The sequence below is a fragment of the Mus caroli genome, chromosome 1 (assembly GCF_900094665.2).
Source record: "Mus caroli chromosome 1, CAROLI_EIJ_v1.1, whole genome shotgun sequence".
In the NCBI taxonomy this organism is placed as follows: Eukaryota; Metazoa; Chordata; class Mammalia; order Rodentia; family Muridae; genus Mus; species Mus caroli.
Window position 1 is genome coordinate 160,925,393 of NC_034570.1, and position 21,928 is coordinate 160,947,320.

Sequence of the window (21,928 nt, forward strand, 5' to 3'; positions counted from 1 at the left end):
AAAAAACTTGGACAGTGACATAGATGAAGTATTCTGTTTAGATGCCAAGAATAGGATGGGAGTGTAACCCAGGGAAGAAATTTCACACGAATATACAATGTACTGTGGTTATATTCACCACCTCCTCTAATCCCTCCTGTTATCCCCTCTTCCCCTCTCAGCCCCTTCTTCATGACTGGCCCTCCTCCCCCAACAGCTCTTCGGGGAGAGGCGGGGCCTCATGGGCACCTCCTCTATCCATGATGAAATGTTGAAGGGCTAAATCAGCTGCTGTGTGCTCATGGCTGCACAGGGCCAAGTCACATCTGGATGGCAGTGTTTTGTGGGGTCCTTCCTATCCTCTTGGCTCTTACATTCTTTCGGCTCTTTGGCTAATTACTTCTAACCATCTCTCGCCATCAAGTGCCTCCCACTGGGCGCTGTTAGTGTGGATATGGTCTTGTTACTAGAACCTTCTCTGCAAACTTGTGACTTTCCCGTGCCTGGCCAAGCAAGAATGGTGTGCTGATACCTCCTGGTTGTCAGTGAAATAAAAGTCATTTGGCAAAACAGATACAGGGCACTGAGTTGCTGCTGGCAAAGGTGGTTTGCTGTTGTTTTGTTTTGTTGTTTTTATTTGTTTGTTTGGGTTTGGGGGGAGGGGTGGCAGTTTCGATTTCTTACACAGTTCAAGATGTAATTTTTGCTTTTCTTTTTCTAAAAACACAAAATAAGACAAAAATCATTTGCGCCTACAAGTCACAATCTCTTTAACTCCATTTCCTGAGTGCTAGGATTATAGGCATGGATGCGCTACCATATGCTTTTTATTTTGATTTATTTATTTATTTATTTATTTTTGAGATAGGATCTCTCTACATAGCCCTGGCTATCCTTGGGCTCACTATGTAGCCCAAACGAGTCTACATAGATCTTCTTGTGTCTGCCTCCTAAGTGCCGGGAATAAAGGCATGTGTTACCATGCCTAACCTTACCATGTACTTTTAAAGGCAGTGTTGCCCAATTTAGCCTTAACCTTCATCCTCTGGTCCTCCTGACTCTTTTGAGTTTTGAAATTTCGGGAGTGCATCCTACACTCGGGGTTTATGTGGTGCTCAGGATAAATGCTGGGGCTTCGTGCATATGAGCAACACTCCGCAGTTTCCAAAAGGAATATCTTTCCTCGGGTTTTTAGACCTGATTTTGTAATGGCCTCAGATACCCAGAGCTATCATCAAGGAAGTACTAAATCCTCAAGAAAATGTATAACACAAGTAAATAGGGATTGGTTTTTATCGGACACTGAAGTGTAGTTGTAAGAGGGGGAGAAGGGAGACCTTGGCAGTTCCCAGTGGCAGCCTTGGCTCCAAAGAGACTGAGGACCCAGGAGCCTGGTGCCTCTGCTCAGCGGCTCCAGCTGCCATGGAGAGCTAGAACACTTGTGCAAATGGCCACAGCTCGGCAGATTTCTAGACTTTATCAGTGCCAAGTCCTGATGTGATTTTTTTAGACAGGGGCCGGTTATGGGTAGCAGTGGGGGAGGGAAGAACAAAGAGGACAGTCAGCTTATGACAATAGCAGCAAGTGTTGGTCTTGAATTTGAATCTATCATGATCTGTAAAGAATGTCTCCCCCACAGAGCACACAGCCTGAGAAAACCCAGGGTTTGGCCAACCCCTCTGGCAGTGGTGTGAGGGGCCAGGCCTGCCTGCCTTAGGTCAGTCAGGGAGGCTGCTCCAGGGACACCCAGGGAGAAGGATGCTGACGTGGGCTGGGGCTGTGTTTTCCAGAGCCTCTGTGGCTCTAAGACTCTTCCTACAAGACAGACAGCTCCCCGCCATAGGCTACAGGCAAAAAAAAAATCTAATAACTCCTATAACCCAGCCGTCAGCTCACAGGGAATCTGGCTGTCTCCTGAAATGAGACAGAAATGAGTCTATAAAGTGGAATTGCTCCCTTAGATATATACAGACCAAAGTCTGAGGTCCTCAAGTAGGATAAGCCCTTTTGTACATCAAGTTACACCCCTTGGTGCTGGGCCACACCACAAGGTTCCAGACTGAGCGAGGCACGATCAGTGGGGCTGACCATAGGAGGGGGCCAGCAGCCAAGATGGTAAACTTGTCTGGAGGCACAGCAAGCATCAGATGCATGTACCCACTTCTGCTATGGGGCTCTCTCTCCATCCAAAGGCAGCCATGGATTGCAAGTTCACAGGACAGAGAGGAGCCCTGCCACAGAGGTAACAGTATGTGCCAGGCTTGGCAGGGGAGGGAAAGCAGCCTGGGTGTTCTGGCACAGGCTGGCATAGGAAAAACTGCTGCACATCTGTATTAGTTATCTTTCTGTCGCTGTGATAAGACACCAAGACCAAAAGCCACTTAAGGAAGAGTTGATTTTGGCTTACAGTTCCAGAGGGCTGGAGTCCATAATGGCTCAGAAGACACAGTAGCAGACGGCAGGAGCAGGGACCTGGCTGGTCACATTTCCTATCCACACAGAGGAAGGAGAGACTTAACAGAAAGCAGGGTGATTCTCAAAGCCTGCTGCCAGTGACATACTTCTTCCAGCGAGTGTGAACCTCACAAAGGTTCCATAACCTTTGCAAATGATACATGTGCCCATGGGGGGATATTTTTTCACTCAAACACCCATACCTTAAGAGTTTCAGAATGGCAGCTTCAGAACATCAACATGGAACAGACTCTCGGAATAAGGGCCCTATGTTACTATACAGGTCATAGGTTCATCAAGCCGTCCCTGGGCATTGCCCCCATGAGGCTAGAAATGGGTGAGAGGCCTCCAACTGGCCATCTTAGGACTGAGGTCACTCTGTGGTATGTTTCTGTGCGTGTGCCCTTACATTTGAATGCCTGTGGGTCAGTTGCTCTTCAGTGCTCTCATCTCTGCGGCAGCCCGTTGTCACATGCTTAGCCCGGAGGCTCATTTCGAAGCAGTTGGATGAAGACTGGAGAGAGATGGTGGGGAATAAGAATGGTGATGCTGGAGTGTTGGAGCTGCTAGGATGGGGACTTAGGGCTTCACATGGTACCTAGAGACAACAAGTTCCTAAGGGATTCAGCAGTTGTACCTTGTGGGAAGGCAGTTCTTACGGTCCTCAGTAGGCAGGCCGGAAGGAGGCAGGGGTGAATCCGCAAGACAAGAACGGGCATGAGCCAGACCAGCAGCAGTGAGATCTAAACTAAGTCTGTGGAGGGAAAAGGCTGAGGGGTGAGAGGATGGAAAATGGATGCACTCAGAGACCACTTGAAGGAGCATGGGAGGCGAAGGAGATCTCAGGATAACCCACGGCTCTGGCTTGGTTAGTGGATTTCATGCTATGCCAGGAAATACAGGTGCCGTAGGATGTGAATGGGAGCAAGTGAATACACTTGTTAATAACCAAGTTTGAGGAAACACAAGGTCACCCAGGGGCAGATGTCAAGTAGGCCACTGGATGCCCCAGACTGGGCTATGACTCTTTAGGAAGAGCTGAGAGCAGAGGAAGGCATCTGGGAGGGGAGTGAGCGCTAAGAAGGTACACATGGGGGTGGGGTGGGAACTCTAAGACAGTGGCCAGTGGAAGCCAGGGAGGTTCCACCTCCCGAGATGGTTGGGAGTGCTGCAGATGGCTCTCAAGGGCTGACCTAAACAGAGGCTTGGACAGAATAGGAGGATGCCAAGGTTTCTGAGAGGCAGTGTCAAGTGTATGTACAGCAGCAGGTAGTGAGAGGCTAAGAACATGTAGGCACAGTGAAGGGAGCACCCTGTGGGATGACGGAGCACCTCACAGAAGGGCCAGTCAGCAAGCTGACAGTGGAGCAGGCTCATACATTTGCTGCTATGTTTGTCTAAGGTATGACATTCAAGCAGATGTAAATACTGAGGGGGAGGGATCCTTTCCTTCCGGACCTGGTAAGCTTTATATCAAGGGATAGCTGCCTTGAAGGACTGTTGATGAGCGAGTTTAGAACAGGAAGTGCTCAGTGAATGTTAGTGTCTGCCAACATCACTATGGTAGCTCTGCTCCAGGGAGACGAACAGGGGGCACAGACAGAGCTCTCCTCCCCAAGGCTCTGTGAGCCTCCCTTTATCTCTTGCCTTCTTTCTCGGACTGATTGTCTGTGCCCATGGGTAGGAGCTTTGAAACTATATCCGTTGCTTTGTTGCTGTTACAAAATACCTGACTGGAAGCAAACTTAAGGAAAGAAGGGTTCATTCTGGCTCACGTTTGAGGGTGCAGTCCATCATGGAATGGCAGGGAGCAATGATGGCAGGACCTCGAAGCAGCTGGTCACATCCTCTCTATAGCCAGAAAGCAGAGGGAGAGGCACACTGATGGTTAACTCACGGTCCTCTTTTCATTTGGTCCAGGATTCTTGATCATGGGATGATGCTGTCCACACCTAAGGTCTTCCCATAATCCCTCACAGACTTGCCTTTATGATTCTAGATCCCCTCAAATTGACCATCTTAACCATCACAAGAACCATCCCAGGTTCATCTGAGCATGGGGATGTATTTGGGTACCACAGTCTGCTACCTCTCCTGGATGTCTTCAAATGTACTGAAAGCATACACATCAGTCCTGCCTTCCCGCATGGACTTGCCCATTCTGTAAGCTTTTCTGTACCTCGGTGGCATATGCAAATTTGTCCTGAGGATCCAGATATCAGCACTGCACAGTTGTAAGCTGGGGACTCTCCTCTTGCTGCAGAAGCAGGGACATCTCCCCCTGCTCCAGAAATTGACCTCATCTATATTCATCCCCACTTGGACAAACTGCCGTAGGCCTATTGGCTAAAAACAATAGACATTTATTCTCTAGCGGCCCTATAGGCTAGAAGTCTCTAATTAGTTTTTATAGGACTGAATCTTTGGTGTCAGAAGTCTGGATCCTTCCAGAGGCTCCAGGGGAGGGGAACCCATGCCTTGTTTTTCCAGAGTCCACTCCCCGCCAGCATTCCGTGGCCAGTGGCCATATCAGGCCAGTCTTTCCTTCCATCATTACAACGCCTCCTTCTCTTTGTTGGCCATTTCCCTGCCTCTCTGGTATGTGGATGACATTTAGAACCCAGATAATCCAGGCTAGTCTCAAGATTCTTGACTCCATCACACAACATCCTTTTTGCCATAGAAGGTCACTTTCGTGAGTCTGAAGGGTTAGAGCCTAGATACCACTCAGGGCTTGTCTTTTAGCGTATTTTCCTGTTTCTGTGACAAAATGCTCTAAGAAAAACAACTCCATGGAAAGAGGGTTTATTTCAGTGTACGGTGCAAGGTACCTTTTATGGAAGGGAAATCAAGGCAGCAAGAGCTCAATGCAGCTGATCATAACACATCCACAACCGGAAAGCTTGTGGTACTGCATTGCCAACTGTGCACAGGCTATCCCTCTTCAACACAACCATGCTAATCCCCCATAGGAGCGTCCAGAGACCCATTTCCCAAATAATTCCATACTCAGCCAAGCTGACAGTTAACACTGTTGATCACAGAGCAGCCATTCAGACCACCCTCTATCGTCAGGGTGAATTCTCCAGGTGCTTTGTGAAGAAGTTACGGTCCAATGCCATTAATGGAGGCAACAGGGCAAATTGGAGTTAGTGGTGGTACCAAAATGGAGGCTCCAAGCCATGTATATGTATTTATACATCAAGGTCCTGCCACTGGACACCTTGGGGCTGAGATTGGATCCTATAAGGGTTAGGTTATCCCTGGGGCTGTCCAGGAAATAAAGAATTGATTTTGGCTACCTTAGTGTGTAGCGAGAGATGGGCATGGCTAGGGCAACTCGGCTTCAAGGCATGGCTGGTAGAGAGTTGGTGTCCTTGTGGGGCTTTGATGAGGAAAGAGGCACATAAAAGAAGGCTGCCTGGGGATGGCAGGAGAGGGCTCACCTCAGCTGGGGTTCATCACCACTGGCAGTCAAGGTCCTGCTTAGCTCCAGGAAATGAGATTATTTTCCATCTCACCATCTCACCACTGCCAGGCTCGGCTGGAGACTTCTGTTTTATTGTCTTGAACAAATGAGCTCAGATGTGAGGGAATGAGGCACTCACTGGTGGGTGGTTTCTGTTGTTTGTCAAATGGAAACAGTCTCTCCCCGCTCTGTCAGAATGGAACCTCTTCAACCCTACACAGAGCCTCCTAAAGCCAGCCATCTGCACCTGACGGGGTGGGGGGGTGGGGAGGGGAATCCTGCCTGGAAAAGACTGCTCAGCCCAGTTCTATCCCATGTCTGCCCCAGAGCCAGGGCCAAGGCACAACTGCCCTTTCCGGCACTGCCAGCTGCAGATCTTGGGTTCCTCCTGCCTCTGATCGCTGGTACACAGATTTCATGCAGCAGGCTGGATGTGTTTGAATGTAGAGTCGCCTGGAAATTAGAAAACCCTGAATCCAAGCTATAGACCTGTGTGATTTTTTGCCCCCAGTTTCAAGAACTAATCCCTCTCAACGCCCTTGTTGTCCAGGGCCCACTGGTCTTGGGGCAGGTGGGACAGCGTTTGCTGGTGCTGGTGATCAGAAGGCCCTGAGGAATCTCTGGAGATGAGGGGCACCTGGTTCTCCAGTTATCCTCTTTCACCAGGGTTCACTAATACAGGCGTGTGTGCTCGAGTGGCCAGGGAGCGTCATTCCTGGGTACCAGCCCATTCCAAAGAGCCACTTGGAAGAACTGCTGGATTCCTGCTCCACTACAAAGGACTGGAGCTGTAAAGGAGGCCCTACAAGTAGAGTAAGCTAGTGGGTGCCCTGTCCCTCCAGCCTCCCCGGCAGGGTTGACAGACAGCCTGTCCCTGGTAGGAACAGATAGAGCATGGACCTGTAGCAGTTCCTAGGGACATGAATGCCTGCCATCCAGTCATTGTTGCTCCAGGCTGGTGGGGTACAGCTGTGTGCTCCTGGCTATCCTTGTCAGAGTTCTTTCTGTACACACATCTCTCTGTTCCCAGTCCCCACACCCAAGTGTCAGACCATCTGCTGGTGCCTGTGGTGTGCCAGATAATTTGTGTCCTGTGTTCTGAGAACACAGGGAAAGCCACAGCCCTTGTTCCCTCGGTGCTTACACTCTTGTTAAGATGGATGTGGGAGAAACAGAGGGAGACAGAGAGGAGAGACAGAGGGAGACAGAGAGGAGAGAGAGGCAGAGAGACAGAAACAGAGGGGGGCGTGGAGGCCTGGTGACCAGCAGTGAGTGCTTGCCTAATGTGTATGAAGCCCTAAGTACAATCCCTAGTAACTAATGCACACACACACACACACACACACACACACACACAAACACCCGGGGCCAGGGGCGGGGGGAGGCCTGTGGTAGAGGTGTTGTTGTGATCATAAAAGAAAAAGAGCTATAAGAATATGTTCTGGTGAGATGTGGGGGAATGGGGTGCCTCAGCGGGCCCATGCCAAGGCATCCCTTCCCGCTGAGGGACCAGCCACACACAGGTATAGTATAGAATAGAGTTTATTTAAGGCATGAGAGGGGAGTTAAAAGAGTAGTAGAAGCAGAGAAAGGCAAAGAAAAGGAGAGAATAGAGAAGTGGAGGCCGGGCAGGACCACGTGGAGAGAGTGGGAAGGGAATGGGGAGAGAGGGGGCAAGATGTAAGAGAGAGGCAAGAGTGGAACAGAGCGGAGGGGCCAAGGAGCCCCTTTTATAGGGTTAGGACTACTTGGCTGTTGCCAGGTAACTGTGGGGAGGAGCATACCTGGCTGCTGCCAGGAACTGTGAGGGTGAAGTTTAGACAGAATACCAACAGATATGTTCATGGTACTGTAGTAGCAGAGCTCAACAGAACAGGACAGAATGACATTCTGGGAGATGGTATGATACCCAAAAAATGACTTTTGATCTTTGCCTACTAAAGGGTAGGATCAAAGAAATGGAGGTAGGGTGGCATCACAGTGGCCCACCGTGTTGACTCTGGGCAGCTTTGTGGGAGTAGAATTCAGACTACACAATGGGTGTAGCATTGGATGATGCTGAGATGCCAGGGGTCAGGTTAAACAGGGCTGCTAAACGCTGCCAAGACTTCACCTGGAGGGCCCAGGAGAAACTTAAGGAGTAAAGAGGGCACCATTCGCTCACTCCAACCCTTCCACACCTCTCTTCTCCACTAGGAAGGTGCAAGGACACCCTCTCTACAATCACAGGGCCGACCACCCAGAACACATATGGACGGAATGAAGGGGCCTGGATGAAGGACCCCCTAGCCAAGGACGACCGCATTTACGTAACCAACTATTACTATGGCAACACGCTGGTCGAGTTCCGAAACCTGGAGAACTTCAAACAAGGTTTGTGAGTCAGCTCTGATGTGGCAGTGTCTGCCCAGGCTCACTGCCTTTTGCCGATCATGGCACAGCAGAGCTGCATGAGAAGCAGGGCATCTTCCATGGATTGCAAAAGGGCATTCCCTGGAAGGGTGGTCACCTCTATCACTCTTTCTCCCACTCTGTGCTCTCTTGGCTCTGTTCCAGGTCCGGGGATACGGATGACCTTGAAACAGTTTAGAAAAACAGCCAAACATCCTTCTTTCCCAGTGGCCCTCAACAGTTTACAAATCCCAGTCAGATAAATAGATGAGTGTGGGGCCCTTGGAGCACTCAGGTTCCAAGTGAAGCAAGTGAGATTACTCTTGCTGTTCTACAGCCAAGGATGCTAGGTGTGGCCAGTAAGCAATATGGCGTAGAACAAACACTAGAAAGTAATAGAGCCAAGGTGCTATGCCAGGTGTGCAGACCCTAGTCCATAGCTGGTTCCATCTCAGGCTGTGCTGCCCTGAAGCTTCCCACCCTTTCTCTACCACAGGTCGCTGGAGCAATTCCTATAAGCTTCCATACAGCTGGATCGGCACGGGTCACGTGGTCTACAACGGCGCCTTCTACTATAACCGGGCCTTCACCCGAAACATCATCAAATATGACCTGAAGCAGCGCTATGTAGCTGCCTGGGCCATGCTGCACGATGTGGCCTATGAGGAGACCACACCCTGGCGGTGGCAGGGCCACTCGGATGTGGACTTTGCTGTGGATGAGAATGGCCTGTGGCTTATCTACCCAGCTCTAGATGATGAAGGTTTCAACCAGGAGGTCATTGTCCTGAGCAAACTCAATGCCGTGGACCTGAGCACACAGAAGGAGACCACGTGGCGCACTGGACTCCGGAGGAATTTCTATGGCAACTGCTTTGTCATCTGTGGGGTACTATATGCTGTGGACAGCTATAACCAGAGGAATGCCAACATCTCCTATGCCTTTGATACACACACCAACACACAGATTGTCCCTAGGCTGCTGTTTGAGAATGAATATTCCTACACCACCCAGATAGACTACAACCCCAAGGACCGCCTCCTCTATGCCTGGGACAATGGCCACCAGGTCACCTACCATGTCATCTTTGCCTACTGACACACTTGACCCTACAAAAAGAAGCACAGTGGGGCCACTAGCACCTTGTGTGTGTCTGTGTGCATGTCTGTCTGTGAGATTGTGCAGGTGGGTGTGTGTTGTTTTAAAATATATTATTTTGTATAATATTACAAGTGTAAAATGACAGTTTGGGTCTATTTTTTTTAATATGGATTGTAGATCAATCCATACGTGTATGTGCTGGTCTCATCCTTCACAATTTATATTTTTGTGCAAATGAACTTCTCCTTCTGACCAGTAACTACCTTCTTTTGTGCTCTGAACCTCTGGCTCCTGAGGTCAAGGGCTGGAGGGTTTCTTCCTCCAGGTCTTGCAGCTAGGAGCAGGAGTGTGGGGCTCAGGAAGAAGTGCTAGGTGGCGGCAAAGTTTTTATGTATTAGAGAAGTTCTTAAAACTCAGAAAAAAAAAACTTTTTTTTTTAAATAAAGGAGATATTTTAAAATCCTTTCCTGGCTCATTTTCGTTTCTTGGGGATACATTTAACTAGGTGTTAGCTTTCTGCTCCTGAGGGAGACTGGGTGTTCTTCAGAAGCATTCTTTCCGAGGTGGTGTGCACCTGAGCTCTTAGAAACATTGGAGTGCAAGACATCCCCTGTCTCAGTTAGGGTTTTACTGCTGTGAACAGACACCGTGACCAAAGCAGCTCTTATAAGGACAACAAGTAATTGGGGCTGGCTTACAGGTTCATAGGTTCAGTCCATTATCCTCAAGGCAGGAGCATGGCAGCATCCTGGCAGGCCTGGTGCAGGCAGAGCTGTGAGTTCTACGCCTTCATCTGAAGGCTGCTAGCAGAACATTAGCTCCCAGGCAGTTAGGACAAGGATATTAAAGCCCACACCCACAAGGCCATGCCTACTCCAACAAGGCTAAACCTCCAAACAGTGCCATTCCAAACAGGGCCAAGAATATACAAACCACCACACCCCCTCCCCCCTCCTTGGGATGATGGTGGTATTGTATGCTCTTTCTTCTCCTCTCTTCTCCCCTATCCTCTCCTTTTCCTTCCCTCCTCCCACTTTCTACCACTGGATAGCCCCATACTCAAAGTCCTCTTGTCTGATCCTCTGAGCTCCAAGCACAAGCCACCATGCACGGTGCCATTCAGTCTTGTCTTTCAGAAACAAGGTTCCCTAAGGGGCAGGGAAGACTTGCAGCCCCTCCTAGTTCAGACTGAGCCCTGTGTGAACCCTGCAGTGCACAATGTGATTCTCTGCCCAGTGCACAGGTAGAAGCTAGAACACCCAGGGAAACGTGGGCGATGATGTAGGAGGAGGCAGAACCTGGTTAGGAGGCGGGGAGGTGATGATGTCGTGTCCATCACACTCTCTTTGGAGAGCCACAGCTGCTCATATGTCCTTGTGGACCTCAGCCATGCTCACCTGTCAGGGCTGCTCAGTATGTGCGTCCTGCGTGGCTTCCCAGCCCACCCCTCCACTCCCAGACCTGCTAGCTTCCTGCACTCAACACCTTTTCAAATTACAGGTAGTCAAGTCTTTCACAGCAGATGCAAGAGCTGTTTGACTTGGTAGCAGCAGAGGGGCTTGAGAGAGGGCTGACTTCCTGCCCTTCTTGTCAGGTAACCTATCGGGGTTCCCACTGCATGCAGACCAGGGGAAGGCCTCGAAGAACAGCCCTCTAGGGAATCCAGCCCATTGCATCTGGGTGAACTAATTGCCTTAGAACCAAATGGACTATTCTTGCCATCTAGTGCCTTTTACCAGCTAGAAAGAGGAAGGAGAGGAAGGAACGACGACCACAGAGAAACAACAGCAGCCTGAGGTTACGTGGTGGGAAACACCCTTCTTGACTATATTCAGTTGGGATAAAACTTTGGAGACATCAAGACTGAGAAATTCAGTGCCTCACAAAACAAGTGCCTTCCCTTGTTGCTGCTAGCCACAGGCATAAGGTACATCCCTTCTCCCTGGGCCATGACCTCACCTGTCAGATGAAAGGGTACTTTCGGCTTCCCGTACTTACTGACTGAGTATCAGTTCACTTTGTCACCCTGTACATAACCTACGGCACTTGAATTGATGAGAAATATATACTTGCTGTTTTCCTATAAATATTCCTAACAATATCATTTCAAAAAACAGAGGAAACATAGCAATTCACCCTCCCATTCTCTGCACTCACACACTCCTTTTAAAGCACAGTGGGGTAGGGGGCAATGACAACATGAACACAGTAGCTTTGCACTGAGTGTACTGTTGGGCCATGCAGTAAACCTGAAGCACCTCAGCTCAGATTTGAGACCTGTGTGTTACGGGCTACGTTCCTTCTACGTATACAAAGTTTTCTGCTCTTATTGAGATATGGTCATGGGGAGAGGAGAATTGGATAGGGGGGTTGTGGAGGGGAAACCGGGGAAGGGGGATAACATTTGAAATGTAAATACATAAAATAACCAATTAAAAAATATTGGTCATTTATAGAAAACAAAACCTTTTGCTATTTTCCTACCACCATGCCCCAGTATATGTGTCAAATTAGTATAGTTTTGGATTAGATTGTATTAGAATGTTTGAGTTCAAAATTGCAGTTTTGAGTTACTAACTTGAAATTTGTAAACAAATGAATTTTGATTAGAGATGAGGTTAGAATTTCCAACTACTTCTAAAATGACCCTAAATATTCTTCTTGCCATTCTGGACTATGTATTTCTGCTAAGCAGCGTTCTTGGCATTAATAACTATAATATTAAAATGTGAATCACCTTTGAAAACACTGGATGTCTTAGTTAGGGTTTCCATTGCTGTGAAGAGACACCATTGACCAAGGCAGCTCTTAGAAAGGCAAACATTTAACTGGGGCTGGCTTGCAGGTTCAGAGGTTCAGTCCACTGTCCTCACGGCAGGAAGCACAGCAGCATCCAGGCAGGCATGGTGCTAGAGGAGAAGCTGAGAGTTCTGCATCTTGATCCAAAGGCAACCAGAAGAGACTTGCTCTGGCTAGACTTGAGCATATATAAATATATAAGAACTCAAAGCCCATCCCCACAGTGACACACCTTCTCCAACAAGAACACACCTCCTAATAGTGCCACTCTCTATGGGCCAAACCACCATACTGAAGATGCTCTACATTCTGAAGTATCCAATATTCAGGCAAGATGTAAATAAACTAGCAATCCACCTCATTCCTATGAAAATTGCTTTCATCTTTAATAAATGTTTCATTTCCTGTTGCTGTGATAAAATAACTTGAGAAAAGCAACTTAGGGGAGGAGGGGTTAATTTCAGTTCATGGTTCCAGTTCCACTCCTCACTTCAGGGAATCTACAGCAGCAGGAGTCCAAGACACAGTGCATCCAAGTCAAGAAGGCAGAATTACGTTCTGCGCAGGCTAATGTTCAGTCAAGTTAGCTTCACTCTGAAACAGTCCAGAATCCTCTACGTAAGGAATGGTGCCACCCACAATGGACAAGTCTTCCCATCCTTTAACATTATCCCTGTTGGGCCTGGAGTCCTACTTCTGAGATGATTTTAGATTTTGTCAAGTGGAAAGTTAACACTAACCATCTCAAATGGTAAATTGTATGTACAACAAATATTTTAAGACAAATTTATGGCTTAGTATCAGTACTTTTTAATTTGTGTTCTTATTTTATGTTCCTATGTACCCAGGGATGTGTTCTAGTTCTTCAGACAGAGAGGTGTTCCAAATAGAAAGTGTAAGAAACACTCCTTTAGAGGAGACAGAACAGTTTATGGCATGTTCTGTGCTAAGTGCAAATGAGTAGAGCAGAGAAGAGATAGAGATATGAAGGAAGGGAGGGGCTGCTGGTACAGGCCAGTGCAAGTCTGTAGTCAGTGGGCGTTGGGGAAGGAGCAGTGGGCAAGCATGCGGGTCTGGAACATGGAGATGCAGAGGCCAGCAGCAGGCAGAGCATCAAGGAGAAGATGCACCTGTGGCCTATGTGACATCACTTGGTGAGGTTGGTGACTTTCTGCTGCCACTGCTTGGCCAATGCGTGGGAACACCATCAGTTGACTGCATATGCTTCCTTCACATCTGCTCCTAGTTTGCAGGGAGGGACATTGGGTGCAGGAATCTTTCTGCCAGGTCTGTGCCTGAGTCCTGGCTCCCTGCTTGGCACTTGTGTGATCTTGGGTAAGTCTCCCAACCACTCTGAGTCTAGTTGTCTCTGAAACACGGACCTGCCTCTGTCTGCATGGAGGGCAGACTGTGAAATGTTCAAGGAAGGTAAAGCAGGTGTGTGAGGGACATTAGCCATCAGGCTGGGGCTGGGACTCAGTGGGGAGCATGCTTGCCCAGCAGTTATGAAGTCCTGGGTTTCATCCCCAGCAGAACATAAACGAGTTCTTTTATGAATGTGTACGCATGGCAGTACACATCTGTAATCCCAGCCGGAGGGAGGGGCAGGCAGAAGGATCAAGGTCATCTATCCTCAACTCCAAAACTAGTTCAAAGCCAGTCTGGGACACATGAGACCTTGCCTTAAAAGCAGCAGCAGCAAACACTGGACATTCTTGCCATCTAAAGATAAATTCCTTATTGTGACATTCCAAGCCGGCTCCTCCTTTGAATTTCCTTGATGGTCTCCCAGTCCCCTGGGATCCGAGCAAAAGGCCCTCTTTCTTCTCCTCTCTCCTTGAGTTTCCACAACAGCATTCAGGAGGACAGTAGGCTCCGGGAGACAACTCCTACCTCCAGTGTGTGCTGGCTGTGTGCTCTTAACACGTCACTGAGATTCTATAAGCCTTACTTTTCTCCTTTTCAAAATGTCAGTAATAGGTCTTCTGTCTTAGAGAGGGTTGTTGGAAGACACGATAAAACGGCTTAAAGCATAACAAAAATCAAGCATTTAGTGGTTTTAGTTTTTATTATTGAAAATAATACCAAAAACCACGAGGCTGCCGAGATAGCTTGGTTGGTAAAGTAACTGTTCAAGCAGAACGGCCTGAATTTGGGTTCCCTGAACCACATTAAAAAACAAAAAACAAAAACAGAACATGGTGCTTACAAGTCTGTAGTCTGTGGGGAGAGGAGACAGAGACCTGATGGCCAGACGATGCAGCTCAAGTGGCTGGTTCCAGGTTCAGTGAGAGACCTTGACTCAGAAAGTAAGGTAGACAGTGACTGAAGAGGACAACCTGATATCAATCTCTGGCCTCCACAATGCAGACACACACACACACACACACACACGCATGCATGCACACACATGCACACATAGGTACACACACAGGTACATGCACACTCTCATGTACACATGCACAGTACATACATGTACACACATGCATGCACACCTGTACATGTACACGCTCACACGAACATGCTTGTGCACACACACACATACATACATATACATGTACACATGCATGCTCATGTGTACATTTATACACCCATCCACCACCCATCTCACATGCACACACACACAGAGGCACATATATACCCCTCCACTCACACACCAACTACCACAAAGTAGAGAGTCTAAGAACTCCCATATTCGTATGTCCAAATTACCACTTAATAAGTTTAAGGGAATACTTTGAGATTGTTACCACTACCCCACATTTGATTTCCCAGCGGTCTGAGACATCTTGTACAGTTGGGAGGTTTGGACAACCTGTGTCCACATTGAACCTAAGTTTCATAGCTTAAGTCTTTCCTCTCTTACAAAATTTTTTTTTAATTTGGGGCTAATTTTAGATTCCCAGAAAAGTTGCAAAATCAGTAGAGATTTCCTGTGTACCGTTTACCCAATTTTCCACAATGTTAACACCTTACACAATCCTGGCCTCTGACAATTAAGAAACAGACTGCTAGCTCCTTTGCTTCATCCTGATCAAGTCTCTTTCATGTAGACAGCTCCTGCCTGCCCACCTTCTGTCACGCCATAGTCTTGCTGAGGAGACTGCTGTTGCCTGTGAGAAGGCCCCTTTCTGCTCACTCCCTTCCACCACATAACTTAATTCTCTCAGCCCTACCTTTCCTTTAAAGATGAAATTAGCTCTAAAGATTCGATTGGCTGCTTTGAGAAGAGCACTTCACAGGGGTGCTATGGACTCTGTGCTCAGCCATTGAGTTCCAGGCCCCTTGCTTACTCTGCCATGCTGGGATGGCGGATTCGGATACAGCCTCCTGTGGACCTTCCCTGACCTGTGTAGATAGAAGGACCTGGCATTGAGCATGTGGACCATCACCAGGCAATGCTGTTTTTCCTTGCACTATACTAGAATTTATTTGGTGGCTTCAGTTTTTGTTTTTTGTTTTTCCTCCTATAGGAGAGCTTAGATGACCACAGAGACCTCTTTGAAAACTTTCAGATCATAACAAGTCCTATGGCCACTCAAATAACAGCAGCAGCAACAACACAGATTCACTTGAGTGATTATATATTATATATGTGTGTGTATATATGTGTATGTACACACGCATACACATGTAGTCTCACTGTGTAGTTCAGGATGGCCTAGAACTTATGATCTTTCTACCTTAGCTTCCCAAGTGCTGGAATTACTTGATGTACACCACCATGCCTGACTAGCCAATCAGTCTTTGTCATCAAAACACCAAATGGCTGCAGAGATGACTCAGTAGTTAAGAGCACTGACAGCTCTCCCCAGAACCCAAGTCTGAGTCCCAGACGCAGGTTCAATTTTTAGCCCCCACATGATAGCTGTGCCTCCAGTTCCAGGGAATCTGATATTCTCTTCTGGACTCTGCAGGCAACAGGCATGCATGTGAAACACCGAAGTGTATGTAGGGAAAACACCCATGTCCCTGTGTCTCTGAGTCTCTCCGGCGAGAACACACAAACAGGACACTCGGATCCTTCTGCAGTAAAGCTTTAATGCATCTCGAGAGACAGATGATCAGCTTCTGAGGAGGAGACCCAGAACACAGGAAACTCGGTCCTTAAATAGACCACAAAGAGCAGTTGGAGACGTGTCTCGCCCTGACTGGCTGCTCACCATCAGCCCAGATGACGCCACGGGACAGGCAGGGCACAAGGAATGGAAAAATACCCCAGCACATGCACAGACTACTTGTTTACCAGTTAGAACACTGGATGTCAGCGCCATCTTGTAATGGCGATTGCAAGGGCGGCTCCTCACACATCCATACACATAAGATAAAATAAAAAAATAAAATTTGAAAAATGTTTAAGAAGAAAAAAAATGGAAAACAAAACACTGAATTTCATTTCAGTTTGCTGCTCCAGCTACCACCTTACTTGGGCCTGCTGTAGGCAGGAGTGCTGGGATCTGAAATTGTAAGGAGGCATTGTCACAGAGAGAATGGGGAGAAAGAGGTCGGGGAGATGAGGGAGGGAGGGAGGAAGAGGGGGAGGGGAAGTGGAGGGGGAGTGGAGGGGGAGGGAGGAGACCAAGTGCAAGCGAGAGAAACCATGGCCTGTCCTTCAGGTCCCAGAGGTCCAGGTCTCTGAGGTGGTTCAGAAACTTTCCTCAGCCTTTCTGTGGTTCTCACAAGAGTTCCCTGTAGTTTAATATGGACTTTCTTCCATGTTGTCTGTATGTGACTCCAGCTGGCCATCTTCCTTTCCTGAGCCTGAAAAAATCTCATGCTGTCTCCTCTGCCCCTCTGAACAGTCCACTTGGAGAGGACCCAAGATGACTTCATCCTTGGTCACATCCGGCCTACAGAAAATCCTCACACATTATTTTATCCTGAAAAGTCTGGGAGTGCAGGCTCACCCCAGTTAAGTAATTGTGTATGTACATGATGATGTATATGTATATGATATAGATGAATATGATGTACATGCGGTGTGTACATGAATGTGTATGTATATGTACTGAGAAGTAGTCTGTCAGCCCATCTTCCCATCTAAGGTTGCCCACATGCGTGCCAATTGCCGGACCACTGTGACCCCAAACTACAAGAACATGGAATAAGTATCCCCAGACATGTGTTTAAGACCATCCTCCCCAGTGTAGAGGGATGCCCGGACCAGGAAGTGGGAGTGAGTGGGTTGGTGAGCAGGGGAAGAGGGAGGGGACAGAGGGAAGGGGATAACATTAGAAATGTAAATAAAATATCTAATTAAAAAAAAGAGAAAAAAGAAAGAAAAACAAAACAAAACAAAACAACATCCTCCCACAGCCTTGCTGGAAGAGGAGGCATACCCTCCACCAGGAAAGACAGCAGGACCCAACAGAGTTGTTGCCAAAGGAATCCTTCAAACATTCTCTTGAAACTTTCCCCCAACTCTGAATACCTTACTCATATCAGTAAAGAGTTCAAGAGCTTCCAGACCCTTCCCTACTGAGTCCTGGCTGTGGACCTGCTCAAGCTTGGAGATCCAGCCTCTGGAATGTGAGCTGAACTTGGTTGAAACTCCTGCTTTCACATCCTATGATACTTCCCTAGTTCCCTGCAGACAGGACACTTTCCCTGACCCTGTGTCCTGTTTTCCTTGACACTTGGTCTGTCTGTAAGGTCTTATCCAAGTGGTGTCATGGCCCCTGCCTTAGTTAGGGTTTCTATTGCTGCAATGAAACACCATGACCAAAAAGCAAGTTAGGGAGAAAAGGGCTTATTCAGCTTACACTTCCATATTGCTGTTCATCACCAAAGGGAGTCAGGACAGGAGCTCACACAGGGCAGGAACCTGGAGGCAGGAGCTGATGCAGATGCCCTGGAGGAGTGCTGCTTATTGGCTTGCTTCCCATGGTTCATCCAGCCTGCTTTCTTATAGAACGCAGGACTACATCAGCCCAGGGTTGGAATCACCTGCAGTGGGCTGGGCCCTCCCCATTAATAATTAATTAAGAAAATGCCTTACCACCAGATCTTATGAAGGCATTGTCTCAATTAAGGTTCCTTCCTTTCAGATAGATACCTCTGATTTTGTGTGTCAAATTGACATAAGCCTAGCCACCATACCCATTTCCCCGGACACAGCAAAGGTAGCCCTAAATATGTGCCCAGGGCTGACTGTGCTTGCATTCAGTCATGTTTGTGGACAGGTGGTCTCTGCAGGGAGGATTCCCTCCCGGAGACTGAGAAGAGGCCCATTCTTTCATCAGGGACTCCTCTCAGCGCTGAGTCTAACTTCTAATGCCTGTACATTAGGGATCTGTTCCATGAATGAGGGGTTGACTTGATTATACAATGAGCAAAGCCAAATTAGGGACTTCACAAAGTGCACCCTGACTAAAGTCATGGGGCATCCTGCAGCCAGTGTTCGGTTGGTCATTCTCTAATCCTGTTTTCCTCTTGCCCACAGGCCTTTTATAAATGCCCCACAGACCAGGCAGGCTATAGTGTGGTCATGATGAGACTTAGGGAAATTTAGGCTCAACGAGGGCAGACTCTGGACACACTGAGAGAAGGCTCCCAGAGGACCTTTATCATTCATCCCACGTTGTCATGGCCTGGGTGAGGATAGCCAGCCACTTCTGGAAATCCAGGGAAAGAGCTCTAAATATCCTGTAGTTCAACTAGTGAAATAACATGCAAGGAATGGGGTCATCTGGGGTTTTCATTGAGCACAGAAAAGCAGTATTAGTTAACACTAAAAATGAACTTAGCTCTCCTGACCACAGAGTTCTCTTTGCCTCGCCATAGGCAACCCAACACCCAAATCCTTTTCCCCACATGTTTCATTAACTGCACCCCAACTCTCATGAAGTCACAAACAGGCATGAATGAAAGGTCTGGGAGTGTAACTTCCTAAGACACCAACACTGAATGAATTATTTGCTTTTTGAGGGCATTCTCATATTCTACACAAAGTTTTATCTTTTATCTCATATCTTTTAGAAGTCCTTGGTTGTAAGTCACAAAAATAGTTTTGAGCTATCTTAAGCCAAAAGGAATTTATTGGAAAGATGCCGACAGTTCACAGTCTCAGAGGCACATGTGGAAAGTCAGACCACGGGAAGGACAGAGCAGGCCAGCTCTGGACAGCAGAACTCTGTGACTTGTCCCCTGAAGACCGTGTTCTCACAGGAGCCTCCGGTTTAGACACCCACAACCCCCATGTCTCTCTCCAAGATTCAGACTTCCCTGAGAGTGTCTGACTAGGAGTTTGGGTGCCTGCCCTACCTCATACCCAGGGTGGGTTTTTACCGATAGCCCACCTTCATCACATCAAGTTAGGAAGGGGTGGCTCCTTCAGGAAGAGCTGCAGAGCAGAAAAACAAACAAACAAAGTAAAACAAAGCCAGATGTCCACTATAAACATATTTTATAGCAACCTCCATTAATACATTCAAAATCTGCCTCAATTTTCCAAAGTTCATTTCATACAAAGTTCTCTTCTCATATTAGCTGCTGGAAAGCTTAAGGCTCATGGGAAACATGTGGGATTTTTATGGTGTCCACATTGGCCTTGCCTCTCTACCAGGTCTATTTTATGTTTTCAATGTTCCCTTTTCTTTCTAGTTAGCTCTACTGGAATGTGTGTGTGTGTGTGTGTGTGTGTGTGTGTGTGTGTGTGTTTGTGTATGTATGCGTGTGCATGTGTGTGTGTGTGTATGTGTGTGCATGTGTGTGTGTAATAAGTCACAACATAAATGAGCAGGTTCTCTATGACTCTTCAGGAATGTGTGATGCTGTAGGATGAGCTTGTCTGTACCGAGGGTTTTCCCATCAGAAGTCTGAAAACCAATGGTTACAAAGATGTCATGACCCAGCATCCCTAGGGTGCACTCCATTTTTAGTGCTTCCCCAGAGTCACTAGATGCAAACAAGTTGTGTCAAACTTTTGCTGCATAATACTCCCATGTTTAGGGACCACAGTGTGACCTATGGTAACATAGGCCAGGACAACAAGAGCGGGAGCGGGAAAGAGCACAGGAACAAAGGCTAGTTGGCAGAGACAAAGTGGGGCAGGGCCCCAGTTCGGGTTACTTTCCAAGTGACCTCAGCTGAGCTCTTTTTCTGGAGGAGATGGCCTGGTCTGGAAGCACCAAGGAAAATCTGGCAGTGCCTGGGAGAGTTAAAACACAGCCAACTGCCCCAAGAGCCAAGAACGGGCCAGAGAACTCTGGTGAACTTCCCAGAGTCCCATAGCAACCGGCTCTTGACTGGAGAGGCAAGGCTGAGGTTGGGAGGGAAAGATTCGAGGTCTGCCTGCTGCTCTCTAAAGAACCCCAGCCCCACCCTCCAACCTCTGATAAGCTGTCATTTTGCCTGTGAGCCAGTGGCTGGGAGAGACCTGGGAGTGGTACGCTCCTCACACTGGTGCTGGTTGCAGAGGTCAGCCCCCCACCCACTCTGCCTGGCTCAGAGATCAGCAGCCAGGAGGATCCAACACGATGTCCACCAGTTTCCAGGGAGGAGTGGCTATGCTCTTAGTTACCAGGGCAGGAGATGCGAGATCTGTGTTTGACCTTCTGTACCCCTGGGGACCCTCCAAGGCTCCCCTTTCACTTTGCTCTCTCCTCTTGCATGTGGTCCCACGTGACAGAACAAGGGACCTCTTCCAGCTCTCTAAGCTTGAGTGCCCACAATTCCACCCCTGTTTCTAGTTCAAACTACATGATTGGCCAAATGCCTCTGTTTACGCTGAGCACATGGACTGACCATGTCCATCCCTCTTCTCGTTAGCCACGGCTAGGAGAAAGCCTTTGTGCATTCTTCTAGGATCACAGAGGGGCTCAATAAATACTAATTCTATTGAGTTGTCAGCACTGGCTTGTCCCTTTAGCTGAAAGGTCACTGGAAGAGCCCTCAAAGCTTTCTTGGGTCCAGATGGAAAGAGATTCCTGTACCCCAGGGCCGTAGGCTCAATATTCTGAGAAGAAGAGGTGTGTTTGGACCATTGGTAAAAAGCAGTTACATTAGCCAGGGTTCCCCAGAGAAACATAACTTACAGAATGGGGATTGATTAGAATGGCTTACAGGCTGTGGTCCAGCTAGTCCACCAATGGCTGGTTACCAACAGAAGGTTCAGTCTATGAGGTCAGATGTCTCAGATGGTCTTCAGTACACACCAGGTTCCTGAAGAAGTAGGCTCTACTGCCAGTGAAGGAATGGACTCTTGTTATTGAGAATGAGAGCTATTGGGGGAAATTTAAAAAACGAATCCACATTATTGCTGGCCAAGCGCTGGCAGGCATGGCTGGCCTGCTTTCATCTTGTGGAGACTCTCTGACCCAGAGCTCTGAAATCTTTCCACCCAGCTCACCAAGTTCCACTAGCAGGTTGTTACCACACCAGCCCCATGCTTCAAAACGTCCATGGCCTTTTGTGGTGCACATCAGGCAAACCCACACTTTACTACCATACTCTCTGGAACCCAGTCGAGCCACACTGTGAAGGAAAACACCACACAAACTTAGTTCAGAATCAATGATAACTCAATCGCTGGGTGCATCAACTAGAATCCTAATCTTGTAAGTCATATTAAATCTAAATCCTATGGTAGTGAATCCTGGTGTATTCGACATCTAAACTGGGAGACACTAGTAATTACATCTTGTTCTTTCACTGTCCCCATCCAAAAGCCCCAATCTCTCTCCTGCCTCCTCTCTTCTTCTGTCTAACCCAGAAGTCTGCCCACTGGTCAGTGAT

The 21,928-nt window shown here is 47.9% G+C and overlaps 1 protein-coding gene across 1 annotated transcript in view; it reads left to right on the forward strand.

Annotated features, from left to right (window-relative positions):
* Positions 1 to 9,859, forward strand: part of Olfml2b (olfactomedin like 2B) — a 39,158-nt gene extending 29,299 nt beyond the window's left edge. Inside the window, exons 7-8 of the mRNA XM_021161521.1 lie at positions 8,099 to 8,275; positions 8,790 to 9,859. Coding sequence (XP_021017180.1) covers positions 8,099 to 8,275; positions 8,790 to 9,391 — 779 coding nt within the window. The 3' untranslated portion in view covers positions 9,392 to 9,859. The remainder of the gene's footprint in view (positions 1 to 8,098; positions 8,276 to 8,789) is intronic.
* The last annotated feature ends 12,069 nt before the right edge of the window (positions 9,860 to 21,928 follow it).